Raw genomic sequence first — 13,781 nt, 5'->3', positions numbered from 1 at the left:
AGGGTCTGAACCACGTGCCCCAAAGCTGCAGACTTAATTGAAAGCAACTTAAGAAGTGTTCCTGTCTTTAACACTCAGATGCCCAACTCCCAATGGGGTCCAAACCCCAAATAAATCCGTTTAATAAACTCATAAATTTTTTGCCCTCTATAACACTGATAGAGAGGTATGCACAGCTGTTTGCCCCCTCCCCCCAGGTATTAATGCATACTCTGGGTTAATTAATAAGTAAAAAGTGATTTTATTAAATACAGAAAGTAGGATTTAAGTGGTTCCAAGTAGTAACAGACAGAACAAAGTGAATTACCAAGCAAAATAAAACAAAACATACAAGTCTAAGTAATAAAACTGAATACAGATAAAATCTCACCCTCAGAGATGTTTCAATAAGTTTCTTTCACAGACTGGATGCCTTCCTAGTCTGGGCACAATCCTTTCCCCTGGTACAGCCCTTGTTCCAGCTCAGGGGGTAGCTAGGGGATTTCTCATGATGGCCGTCTAATTTGTTCTGTTCCATCCACTTGTATATCTTTTGCATAATGCGGGAATCCTTTGTCCCTCTGGGTTCCCACCCCTCCTTTTCAATGGAAATGCACCAGGTTAAAGATGGATTCCAGTTCAGGTGACATGATCACATGTCACTGTAAGACTTCATTAGCCACTTGCCAGCACACATGTATACAGGAAGACTTGCAAGTAAAACAGAGCCATCTACAGTCAATTGTCCTGGTTAATGGGAGCATTAAGATTCCAAACCACCATTAATGGCCCACACTTTGCATAACTACAATAGGACCTCAGAGTTATATTTCATATTTCTAGTTTCAGATACAAGTGATACATTTATACAAATAGGATGACCACACTCAGTAGATTACAAGTTTTGTAATGACAATTTACAAGAGACCTTTTGCATGAAGCATATTTTAGTTACATTATATTCACACTCATCAGCATACTTTCATAAAATCTTAGAGTGCAACGTCACACCCTCCTCCTGAACTTATTGCCAGAGACTTGGACACTGACCATGGCGGAGGCAGTATACCTAAAATTTGTTTTTGGGCTCCCCTCTGGGGCAGACACTCCTGTGTCCCCCAAAAGGGAAAGAGACCCTGATCCAGCTGTGGGCTCACAGCTATCAGCTATGACAGACCTTTCACTGGCCAGAAAAATCCTCCCCCCCTTTCACTCAGGTTGCGCTTGCTTCCAGCTAGAGAGTCCTTTGGGGTCTGTTCCCACTGCAGCAGTCACCAGGACCCCAACTTCTAGCTCCAGGATACATGTCTCTGTGCACCTCTTCCACTCCATTACACCCAGTTCGTGCTTCTGGGTCTCAATATGCTTTGTCTTTTAAGTCCAGGGTTTGCTGGTGGGCAGCCTTTTCTTTTTCCAGGGCAGCCTTTAACTGGGCAAATTGCACATCAATTTCCATATGTCTTCCCTTGAGACCGTCACTCGATGAGCTGGGATACCACAGAGAACCCCCTCCTGCCAGAACAGGCACCCCTCCACTCCTGTCTTGCTAAGTTAGGCACTCTAGTCAGCTTCAGCACAGACACCGAGGTTGGGCCACACCCATCTGCAGTTCACTGAAACTGAGATGCACTCAGCTCAAGGGCTTCTTAGTTAACAGAGACTTTCCCAGCGCCCAGTGTTTAGCCTTTCTGGGCAATTTGCAACTTGTGTAGTTTTAGCTTCTTCTGATCTTCACTCTTACTTACTTTGCTTCCTTTTCTGTCCCTATTTCCCTTACCCGAAATAAGCAAACAGAAAATAACAAACCAGTAACTACTTTGTCTGTTCTCCAGCCACCACACTTAAAACTCATTTAAAATCACTACCAGTATCTCAAAGCAATCAGCTGTGCACAGATCCTGCCGACCACCCCACTGTGACGGGTTGGATCACAGAAACCCCCTTGGGGTGGCCAACTGATGTGCCAAGACTACTTCTGTGCCTGCTTTCCCTGCCAGCTTGGGACTCCAGCACCCTGTCTGTGTTGGAGCAGACTGGCGTGTCTGGCTCAACAAGATAGGGTGCTGGAGTCCCAAGCTGGCAGGGAAAGCAGGGGCAGAAGTAGTCGTGGCACATCAGTTGGCCGCCCCAAGGGGGTTTCTGTGATCCAACCCGTCACAAAGGCTTCTACCTCTTATCTGTAAGGAAGAATGTCACAATTTCGTGACCACTGTGATCTAGTGTAAAATTACTTCATGCTGTGCTACTCCAATGATCAAGGGATAGAGAAAACTAGTATTGTACCAACAGTCACGAATTAAGCTTAAAGCAGTATTGTTGACTCCATATAATGTGCTGAGGTGGAATATATCAACAAAAGCCTGGAGAATCTGTTGGAATGATGAGGTTTTGAGGGGCAATTGAATGTTTTCATACTTCTAGTATTTGGTTTGCCTGCCTTGTATACAGATATATTTATTGTTGGCAAAATTAAATATATGCAGCATAGGAAAGCATGATCAATATTATCTAAGGCTACATCTAGGCTACCTGCCTGAATCGGTGGGTAGAAATCGATCTCTCGGGGATTCGGGGATCGAATTATCGCGTCTCGTCGGGACGCGACAATCGATCCCCGAATCGACGCTTGTACTCCACCAGCGGAGGTAGGAGTAAGCGCTGTCGACGGGGGAGCCGCGGAGGTCGATTTGCTGCTGTCCTCACAGCGGGGTAAGTCGGCTCCAATACGTCGAATTCAGCTACGCTATTCGCGTAGCTGAATTTGCGTATCTTAAATCCCCTCCCCCCCCCCGTAGTGAGGACGTAGCCTAAGGGTGATTCTCCCATTCTTAAAGAACAGTTGAATAAAATTGTTAAGATGACAAACTGTAAGTAAAACTGACAACTGTTGTAATATCCAGTTTACTAGAGTGATTGTGTTTATGATAATGTCGTTGGAAGATGAATTCTTTCTTGGCTTCTGTATTTTATTGACAGCTTCGACAAAATTTGGATGGCTTACTGAACCAGTTGAAAAACTTCCCTGCTCGTTTGCGGCAGTATGCCTCCTATGAATACGTTCTGTGGCTTCTGAAGGGTTACATGAAGGTAAGCTGTACTTACCCTTGATGCTTAATTAAAAAAATTAAGTGCATCCATTAACTTAATATGTGCTGTCTCGCATTCTAGATAAACATGTTGGTGATTGAACTGAAATCTGAGGCTCTTAAAGATCGTCACTGGAAGCAGCTGATGAAGAAACTTCATGTGAACTGGGCTGTCTCTGAACTAACCCTGGGACAGATCTGGGATGTTGACTTGCAGAAGAATGAAGCAATTGTCAAAGATGTACTTCTTGTGGCTCAGGGAGAGATGGCTTTGGAGGAGTTCTTGAAACAGGCTAGTATCTATCATTACATACACTAGACCTGTTGTGCAGGAGAGGTTTTAGAGGTGTAAATTAATTTGCTGACAGCTATGTAACAAGTTGGATTTTGGATACCCAGGATGGTGAAAGTGAAATGCTTTAGATCTTCACCATACACTTTTAGTTCTAAATAACTGAGTAAATTAAACACAAAAACTGACACAACATGAAACCCTATAGGTTTAGGGGTTTTATTAAAAGCTTTGCAAGTTTACTGAAGGTACTGTAACTTAAACTTAAAGATAAGTCAAGTAAAATACATAGCTAGTATGTTACTATTATAAAACTTCTAAGTAGAAGACTGGAAACTGCCTTCTCTAATTTCATTTTATGAGTTGCAATAATTTTAACTCTGACCCAGAAGACATAATTATGAAATTTTCCACCATATGATTCACAGCAATCCATGACCTGCAGATTCATGTGCTCTGTAAAAAGATAAGAATCCAGCTCATGTAACTACATTTCTATACTATAGAATGAAGTAAATGTAATCGAATTAAAATTACTATCAGGAGTTCATAATCTGACTTCTTTTTTTCTTAAAGATCAGAGAAGTGTGGAACACTTACGAACTGGATTTGGTTAACTATCAGAACAAATGTTGTTTGATTCGTGGTTGGGATGATCTCTTCAACAAGGTCAAGGAGCACATTAACAGTGTGTCTGCCATGAAGTTATCACCATACTACAAGGTATAATGTAAAATTACTTTATTTTTCTTTTCAATTAGCTTTGGCTCCCTCCTTGTTTTAGTATTCTTTTCCTACTGTACATTTGTTCAGCTGGCACCTTGTGTGCCAAATTTGGCAAATAACTAGGTGTATAAATGTGATTATACCTTTTTATAGCTTTAACCAAACTTGCAATATTATTTCCAATTCAGTTCTTAAACTAGCTTGATTAGTGTTACTTGTCCAACTTCTTAAAATCATGCTGACTTGTAGCTGAAATTTAGTTTTGTTTTTTGTTTTTTTTTGTTTTTTGTTTTTAAAGGTAAACTGAATGTTAATGGTTTTTGTAACATTTAGGTGTTTGAAGAAGATGCCCTTAGCTGGGAGGACAAATTAAATCGTATCTTTGCACTCTTTGATGTCTGGATAGATGTCCAAAGGCGATGGGTCTATCTGGAGGGGATCTTCACTGGTAGTGCTGATATTAAGCACTTATTGCTTGTTGAAACACAGAGGTTCCAAAGGTATATTTACTTTGGATTTGTGTGAAATTCTCAGTTACAGTTCAGGGCAAGCTGCACTATTGACTTTGTTCCTCTGCCTGCCTGTTGCATGAGCACCCCTTCCAAGTGATAGGTCTGTAATTCTCTCAGTGAATCCTGTGATTCGCCCCCACTTTTTTGTTTTAGTGACCCAGAGTGAAATACCCCTGTTCACCAACAGTGTTCTTAGCGGGTCCATCCGGGTTTTGGCCCCTGCTGCAGTCTTTGGAAGCCTATGACAGTATGAGAGTGCAGTGCCAGAACAGCTTGTTCATTTAGATAGTTTTTGTTTTGCACATCATAAAAGGGTTAAAACAATAAAAGACCCGTAGACCTAGAAGTTCCTAGACCTTGGCCTTTCCTTGCAAGTTGAGGTAGCCCCTCTTGTCCCACCTATCATCTAGCATTGGGCTAGGCAGGTAGATTGCACCCTTGCAGTCTCTGCCTGTGTCCAGTCTTCATTTGATGTCTCTACCCTGAGCTAACAAACAGTCTCTTATCCATTTCAAAGCCTTTGACCAGGTTCAGGTGTCCCAGGACAGATATATGCACCTCTCCAGAGAGTCAGAGGTAGACATTAGCAGTGGATTTACTGTATGGTCCATTTGAGCACCGGCAATTGAGTTAGTCATTGTCTGGTTCTTGGGTACCATGTGGAGTGCTCCAACTAGAATTCATCTTTAGTGTAGCATAAAGCCAGCCACACCAGAATACTCACACAATATTAATAGATATCACCCTTTCTCACGCTCAGTAACTGAACTTGTACTATTGTATCCCTCATTTAAAGTGTGCTTAATATTTTTCTCACTCTCACTACAGCATCAGTACTGAGTTTCTGGCACTTATGAAAAAAGTATCCAAATCTCCCCTTGTGATGGATGTTCTTAACATCCAAGGTGTACAAAGGTCACTGGAGAGATTAGCAGACTTGCTTGGAAAGATCCAGAAAACATTGGGAGAATATCTGGAGAGGGAGAGATCCTCCTTTCCTCGGTAAGGAATTTCATCTCCTCAACCAATTGTGCTGGAATAAACTCTAATATGAATTGTGTTCGTTTGCACAGTAGTGCCTAAGTACATCCTTTTATTGTGTTCTGCTAGCAACCTTTTAGTGCATACACAGATATGAAAACATGAATGCTTTGGAATCAAAAAAAAAAAAAAATAAAGGTTGAACAATTTAGTCATTTTATGGTCCCATTTCCTGGGAAATGACAAACTTCAATTTCTTTGTGTGGGTCACTTGTGATTAGTAACTTAAATGGCATAATTTGAATATAAATATTGCTTAATAGGCTGTTTCACCTGGTACTGAATAATGAAATTCTCAAATTAGTTTTGTTTCATTAAACTAAATAAACCCTTAGGAATCTCTCATCAAATACCAAAGCTTAAGAACTTGTCATTCTATATTTGAATCATGTTGCATTCTGTTTCACCTTCAATTCTCAGTAGTATGTGAAGTCCTTGGATTGTAGATCTAAACATAACCTCCACGTCAAGCATGTGTTCAGAGTGGGAGCTTTGCTGTCTCATAATCTTTCAATACTTGGCATTTATCTGCTAATGAGGTGTTAAAGTGGGAAGAAAACTCTAGATAGACTAAAAATGGTGCAGAGAATAAGCCCTGAGGTATTTTTACTATGAGCTAACAGAAGTGTGGAGGAAAGGAATTACACAGCATTGCACAAACTAGCAGACATTTCCCCAGTTTTTTAAGGGTTATAGCGGATTCAAGTAAATATATTAATTCTTGGCCTTCAGTTAATTTAAAAAAAAAATTTCTTTGACCTCAGTGGTCAGTTGTTTTAAAAAGCTTTAACCTTATCTCTAATACTAGGTTCTACTTCGTTGGTGATGAGGACTTGCTCGAAATCATAGGAAACAGCAAGAATGTAGCTAAGCTCCAGAAACATTTCAAGAAAATGTTTGCTGGAGTTTCTAGCATCATCCTGAATGAAGATAACACTGTTGTTCTGGGGATCTCATCACGTGAAGGAGAGGAGGTAGAGCTGCGTCTTCGGGGGTTTTTGCAAACTTACAAACCTGGTCTAAATGAAAACTAAAATTACACTTACATTTAATTGTTTCAGGTGCTGTTCAAAACACCTGTGTCTATCACAGAACATCCTAAGATAAATGAGTGGCTCACACTTGTTGAAAAAGAAATGAGGGTCACACTGGCAAAGCTGCTGGCTGAGTCTGTTACTGAAGTAGAAATCATTGGTAAAGCAACTTCAATTGATTCAGCTATCTATATTTCTTGGATTGACAAATATCAGGTATCCATCTTATTCACGTTTGTCTAACCAAACTATCTAATACACTTTTGTGGGAGGAACAACTTTTAGCAAAAATCTAACTGTATTTTAAATGTTCAGGCCCAGCTTGTTGTCCTGTCAGCCCAAATTGCATGGTCAGAGAACGTGGAATCTGCTCTGAATGGCATAGGTGGTGATGGAGACAGCAGTTCTCTGCACTCTGTGCTGGCTAACGTTGAGGTCACACTGAACATGTTAGCAGACTCTGTGTTGATAGAACAGCCATCTCTCCGCAGAAGGAAATTGGAATACTTGGTAAGTAATACTCTCCTCCCCATCCTCAAGTAGTCATTCGGTCTCTTACAAAATTTAAATACAATCTGTCCATCTTCAAATCATGAAACTGACACCTAGGGAAAACTAAAATATTCCCATCAAGCTTTCTTGAGGAACAGCTGTTTCTGTAGAGGTTACATATGCCTGACTTGAAATAATGTCTATAAACTTAAATGTCAGTATAGCATAAGTTTCTGAAGAATTATTTAGTGAATAGAAACAACTCTTAGAATATACCACTCAATCTCCTATTCTGAGAGTAGATAAGATTTATAAATCTACAGTTTATATTAACTTTTATCATCTATGTATTGTGAGAGGGTCAGGCCAGATGGCTACAAGAGAGTGATAGAAGGTAGATATATTAGTCCCAGATTAAGCAGGTCCCTTTTCCCTGAGTAAGATAATGGGCTGTTCCAGAACAATCAGGAAGTTGCTGGAACCAATTAAGGCAGGCTAATTAGGACACCTGGAGCCAATTAAGAATCTACCGGAATCAGTTAGGACAGGCAGGCTAATCAGGGCACCTGGTTTTAAAAAGGATCTCACTTCCGTTAGTGAGGTGCGTGTGAGGAGCGTGTGAGGAGCTGGGAGCAAGAGGCACAAGAAGCTGAGAGTGAGTAGGCATACTTCTGAAGGACTGCGAAGTACAAGCGTTACCAGACATCAGGAGGAAGGTCCTGTGGTGAGGATAAAGAAGGTGTTGGGAGGAGGCCATGGGGAAGTAGCCCAGGGAGTTGTAGCTGTCACGCAGCTGTTACAAGAGACACTGTAGACGGTTGCAATCCACAGGACCCTGGGCTGGAACCCAGAGTAGAGGGCGGGCCTGGGTTCCCCCATCCACCTCAACACCCTATTTAAGATGAGAGGAGGTGACCTGGACTGTGGATCCCACCAGAGGGGAAGGTCCCTGGCCTATCCCCTGACCCATTAGGTGGGTCAGCAGAGACTGCGGGGATTGTTCTCCTCTCTTTCCCCATGCTGGCCAGTGATGAGGTTAGCTGAGTGAACGGCAGGTTTGTGCCACTACAAAAGGAGCCAAACTGAGGACTGCCGTGAACCTCTGAGGCGAGCAAATCCGCCAGAAAGCGCAGAACCCACCAAGGCAGAGGAGGAACTTTGTCACCGTATGTACATGGCTCCCATAACCATAGTGTCTGAGCTCCTTCAGCTGTTTAAAAATAGAAACTCCTTATAGGAGAAATAGCTTAATTTAAAACTTCTGTATTTGCGTGAGGGGCTGTCATAGGCATGTGAAGAACTTTCTGAAAAAAGAAAAGCTAAACTGAAGGCTTTTTGCATTTAGCTATGAAAATCCATCACTTCTTGCCCACTGAATTCATAGCTTAACTCCAGCTCCTCCTAAGAAGCTCTACTTTCCACCAGACGAGTGCACCTGAGAATCTGTCCTGTTATTCAAAGGCTCCTATAAAATAAACCTTGAACTAAACTTCTAATTGGGGAACAAGTATAGAGTGCAAAGCCACAGAATGGTGTTTGTGGCAGTCTGTGCTGCCAAGAAACTAGAGTGCTGTGTTTTGTACAAGTTGAAGCTTTCACATGGGGTGTGGTTTCACTGCTAGACCTGACTTGCAATAATCAAATCTGTGGACCTTCAGCCTTACCATGTCCAAGTCTGCTGATACAATGAGGTGTCAATTTCTAGCCTATTGCAGATGAAAGTTGACATTTTTTGTGCCTTTAGCATCCAAAAGGATTGAAGGCTAGTGATAAACTAGTCTGAGGGGAAGGTGCCCTCCATAGTGGAGTCTTGGAGGAAGCAAGTTCTTAGAAACATTTCTCTTTATCTACCGGCATCTCAGTCTTGGCTGGGTTTAGCTCTAGTCAGATGCGCTTTCTTCAGCTGCTGATTCCGGCTACTGAAAGATGGGAATGGAGATGTAGAGCTCAGTTTTGGTCTGTACCTGCTGAGATTTCAGCCCATAGTGTCTCACCAATTCTCTTGGTGGCTTTATATAGACTTTGAATAAGTTTTGCAGAGGATTAAAATTTGTGGGACCTCAGAGGTGAGGGCTTTTGGTGGGGAGGGATGTAGAAACACTTTCCCTCTACAGCACTTGGGGTTTCTTAGAGGAAAATGTGAGCTGGTTTAAGGGCACTCTCATTCATCATTACAGCTTCTTGGAGGCAGACAAGAATATCTGGTGACTAACAGTATCTGGTGCTAGAGAGGTGTAGCAGGATGAGTATGGATTTGCTTCCTTTCTCTGCTTGTGGACAGAAAAAGGTTGTCCATAAGGACAGCTCTTGTGGTTTCAGAACCATGCCTTGGCTTGAAGCTTGACTGAGAGGGATCCTGTAGCAACAGACTTTTTTTACTAGCTCCTCCCGTCTGCAAGGTAGAGGATGGATATTAGATGAGGCCTTCTAGCACTGAGCAATGACTTTTCATAAACTGAGGTGCAGTGAGATGCAGTAAAACTGTTAGTTTCATTAGAGTACTTGGTCTTTTTTCGTGGTGGTTGCTAATGAGATGCTGCTTCTCCAGATTACAGAGTTAGTGCACCAAAGAGATGTTACAAGATCACTGATCAAAAGTAAGATTGACAACTCCAAATCCTTTGAGTGGCTCAGCCAGATGCGATTCTACTTTGACCCAAAACAGACAGATGTGTTGCAACAGTTGTCCATTCAGATGGCAAATGCCAAATTCAACTATGGCTTTGAGTATCTTGGTGTTCAGGATAAACTAGTTCAGACTCCTCTTACTGACCGCTGTTACCTGACAATGACGCAAGCCTTGGAGGCAAGACTTGGAGGCTCACCTTTTGGTAAGTTTGTACTTATTCCATATGTGTCTTCTGTTAAAGGTAAAGACTGATGTTCATCAGCTATAAAATTAATAAAGTAACTTCCATAGTTGAGACTCCAATTTTGAAAAATGAGCAACACTTAGGCCACGTCTATACTTACTGGTAGATTTGCACTGCTGTAATCAATGCAGCAGGTGTTGATTTAGCGGGTCTGTTGAAGACCCGCTAAATCGATGGGAGAGTGCTCTCCCACTTATTTGTGTACTCCAACTCCCTGAGAAAAGTAAGGGAAGTCGGCGGGAGAGCATCTCCCGTTGACACAGCACGGTGTAGACACTGCATTGAGTCGACCTAAGCTACGTCGACTTCAGTTACGTTATTCATGTAACAGGGGACACCCTGACATTAGCCCCCTCTTCTCTTCTCCTCCCCCGCCCCCCCGCACAGCAAGCAGGAGGCTCCCGGGAGCAGCTATTCATGTAACTGAAGTTATTCATGTAACTGAAGTAGTGTAATTTGGGCTGCCTTACTGCAGTACCATAGCCCAGCCCGTAGACTCTAGATGTTAATATTGTCAGTTTAGTGCCTAGGAAGAGACTAATGTTTTTATCCTATTCTAAAAATAGGTCCTGCTGGTACTGGTAAAACAGAATCTGTAAAGGCCCTTGGACACCAGCTTGGCCGCTTTGTTCTGGTTTTCAACTGCGGTGAAATGTTTGACTTCCAGGTATAGTATCTTTCATTTAACATGAGAACATTGTTCGTTTTAAGTTAAGATCTCATTAATATGCCCTTTAAGCTTGTAGATTTCAAAACGTTTGAAAGCTTGTTCCTGTATCTGGTAAAATAGATTATGGTTACTTTACTGTGCTTCATTGGACCTCACTACCACCTAAAGCAGAATTGGGTTAGAAGCTGCCTGCTCTGTTTTTAGACAATAATTTAGCAAGGGAAAATTTGAACTGCAAGCTTTAGGAAGATAATTTAAAATATTTTCAAACCACAGTCTTCCATTACCATCCCCCAGTCATATTGTGTGACCAACTGAAGTAGACCTGCTTTAGTGGAAATCAAGTAGGTGTGACTGGCTGACACCTAATGGATATGTTGCTGCACATACTCCTTATCTCAATGGACTTCCTGATATATTGCAGCATCAGAACTACTTTTAAATTCTGCTGCAGGTTTAGGAATGTGCTTGCAGAGATTTTAGAATTATTAAGTAACAGACTTCCCTAAAGAGGAGTGGAAGTTGCTTAGTAGTGCCTTATACATTCTAGAACATGGAAGTTGGCATTCAAAAACTGAAACATCTGAGAAGCAAGAGTGGTGTGAGTGGGAAGAGAAGAGTGGAGTGGTGGGTAGAGAAGTAGTTGTTTCTGTTGAAAGCATAAAGATTCTCAGCAATACACACACATTAAATAGGGGGTTAATATATGTAACCACAATCCTATCCAGTCTACACCAGTTCCACTATGTACAGGGAAGAATAACCAAGGTAACTTTTTTTTTTTTCCAGTGTGTGTATATTTAAAGCTTATTTTCTCTTTTTCTCTGTCTACAGGCAATGGGACGCATCTTTGTGGGGCTCTGTCAAGTGGGCGCATGGGGCTGCTTTGATGAGTTCAACAGACTTGAGGAGCGTATGCTTTCGGCTGTTTCTCAGCAGGTTCAGTGCATCCAGGAAGCCTTGCGAGAACATTGCAATCCAAACTATGACAAGAGTATGCAATTTTTTTCATTGCTAATGGTTTTGTATAGCTGTGCTGTCAAAAGAATGCCCTCACTTGCATGTCTGAAATAGGTCCTTTTGAGAAATCTACTTGACCACGTTGGCCAGGCTTTTTTTTTTCCGGGGGGAGAGGGGGGTTGTTAAATTTGAAAATGTAACTTAAATATTAAACAATTAAAGGAAGTACTTTCAACTGATATGCAGTCACTTTCAACATTGTGTAACTTTAGTGTAGTGGTAGAAAAAATGTTTGTCTAGTTGTACAGTAACTCCTCACTTAACGTTGTAGTTGTGTTCCTGAAAAATGCGACTTTAAGTGAAACAATGTTAAGCAAATCCAATTTCCCCATAAGAATTAATGTAAATGGGGGGGGGGGGGTTAGGTTAGGGAAATTTTTTTCAGCACACAAAAGACACACACCGTATAATTTTTAAACAAACAATTTAATACTGTACACAGCAATGATGATTGTGAAACTTGGTTGAGGTGGTGAAGTCAGAGGGTGGGATATTTCCCAGGGAATGCCTTACTGCTAAATGATGAACTAGAACTTGGCTGAGCCCTCAAGGGTTAACACATTGTTGTTAATGTAGCCTCATACTCTATAAGGCAACACAAATGGAGGGAGGGGAGACAGCATGGCAGATAGAGACAGAGAGACACACCCTGTGTGTGTGTGGGAGAGAGAGAGAGATGTGCATTGCCCCTTTAAGTACGCTGAACCACTCTAAGTAGATTGCCTTTTTAAGTAGACCAGGAAGTTGAGACAGCAGCTGCTGCCACCACGCTCCCTCTGTCTTGAGCTCTGTCGTGTCCCCCTGCTCTATGGAGATGGGGTAAGCGGGGAGCAGGAGGGAGGGGGACACCCTGACATTAGCCCCATCTTCTCTTCTCCTCCCCCGCCCCCCCGCACAGCAAGCAGGAGGCTCCCGGGAGCAGCTCCAAGGCAGAGGGCAGGAGCAGCACATGGCTGTGGGGAGAGGGACAGCTGAATTGCTGGCAATTGATAGCCTGGTGGGCGGCTGCTGCACAGGGAACTTAGGGGAGCGGGGAGCTGATTGTGTGTGTGGGGGGGATGCTGCCAGTGCACCCTGGTTCCAAGCGCCCACCAGCTAGCTCCAACGGGCTGCTCTTTCTGCAAGCAGTGGACAAAGCAGGCAGCTGCCAAACAATGTTATAAGGGAGCATTGCGCCACTTTAAACGAGCATGTTCTCTAAGGCCAGGTCTACACTACCGCGGTAGTTCGACAGCTGGCAATCGAACTTCCGGGTTCGATTTATCGCGTCTGGTCTGGACGCGATAAATCGATCCCGGAAGCGCTCGCCGTCGACTGCGGTACTCCAGCTCGGTGAGAGGAGTACTGCGGAGTCGACGGGGAGCCTGCCTGCCGCGTGTGGACCGCGTCTGAACCGCGGTAAGTTCGAACTAAGGTATGTCGACTTCAGCTACGTTATTCACGTAGCTGAAGTTCCGTACCTTAGTTTGAATTTGGGGGTTAGTGTAGACTAGGCCTAACTGATCAGCAATGAAACAACGTTAACCGGGACGACTTTAAGTGAGGAGTTACTGTACCACAAACAAAACTATACAGGATACTAAAAGTGAAGTTTCAGCTACTGTAGTTGATAGCTGATTTGACTGAGACAAAATCAATTGTAACTAAAAATACTTTGTGTGAACTACTTTTAGCTTCCGCACCTATAACTTGTGAGCTGCTGAATAAACAAGTTAAAGTGAGCCCAGACATGGCTATCTTCGTCACCATGAATCCTGGTTATGTGGGTAGATCAAATCTTCCAGACAACTTGAAGAAGCTGTTCCGTAGCTTGGCGATGACAAAGCCAGACCGCCAACTGATTGCCCAGGTCATGTTGTACTCCCAGGGTTTCCGTACTGCTGAAGTGCTCGCCAATAAGATTGTCCCATTCTTCAAGTAAGTAATAGTCACTTAAATAAGTGTGGCCCAAACCATTAAAAGATCACTTGTGTACTTAAATCTGGAACTTAAAATGGCTCTGTAGCTAGTTTTGAAACTACCATAGCAAGAACATCGAACGGTAAGCATGCTTGAC

At 42.6% G+C, this 13,781-nt stretch overlaps 1 protein-coding gene across 1 annotated transcript in view; it reads left to right on the top strand.

The window, feature by feature from the left end:
* LOC135877483 (cytoplasmic dynein 1 heavy chain 1-like) overlaps window positions 1-13,781 on the top strand; it is an 88,680-nt gene that overhangs the window by 34,036 nt on the left and 40,863 nt on the right. Inside the window, exons 19-30 of the mRNA XM_065402924.1 lie at window positions 2,956-3,066; window positions 3,148-3,357; window positions 3,934-4,080; window positions 4,417-4,583; window positions 5,424-5,597; window positions 6,445-6,610; window positions 6,698-6,886; window positions 6,986-7,180; window positions 9,711-9,993; window positions 10,602-10,702; window positions 11,540-11,699; window positions 13,399-13,642. Coding sequence (XP_065258996.1) covers window positions 2,956-3,066; window positions 3,148-3,357; window positions 3,934-4,080; window positions 4,417-4,583; window positions 5,424-5,597; window positions 6,445-6,610; window positions 6,698-6,886; window positions 6,986-7,180; window positions 9,711-9,993; window positions 10,602-10,702; window positions 11,540-11,699; window positions 13,399-13,642 — 2,147 coding nt within the window. The remainder of the gene's footprint in view (window positions 1-2,955; window positions 3,067-3,147; window positions 3,358-3,933; window positions 4,081-4,416; window positions 4,584-5,423; window positions 5,598-6,444; window positions 6,611-6,697; window positions 6,887-6,985; window positions 7,181-9,710; window positions 9,994-10,601; window positions 10,703-11,539; window positions 11,700-13,398; window positions 13,643-13,781) is intronic.

Source organism: Emys orbicularis, chromosome 4 (genome assembly GCF_028017835.1).
Source record: "Emys orbicularis isolate rEmyOrb1 chromosome 4, rEmyOrb1.hap1, whole genome shotgun sequence".
Classification (NCBI taxonomy): domain Eukaryota; kingdom Metazoa; phylum Chordata; order Testudines; family Emydidae; genus Emys; species Emys orbicularis.
The sequence above is the reverse complement of the archived record's forward strand: the minus strand, read 5'-3'. Positions and strand labels throughout refer to the sequence as shown.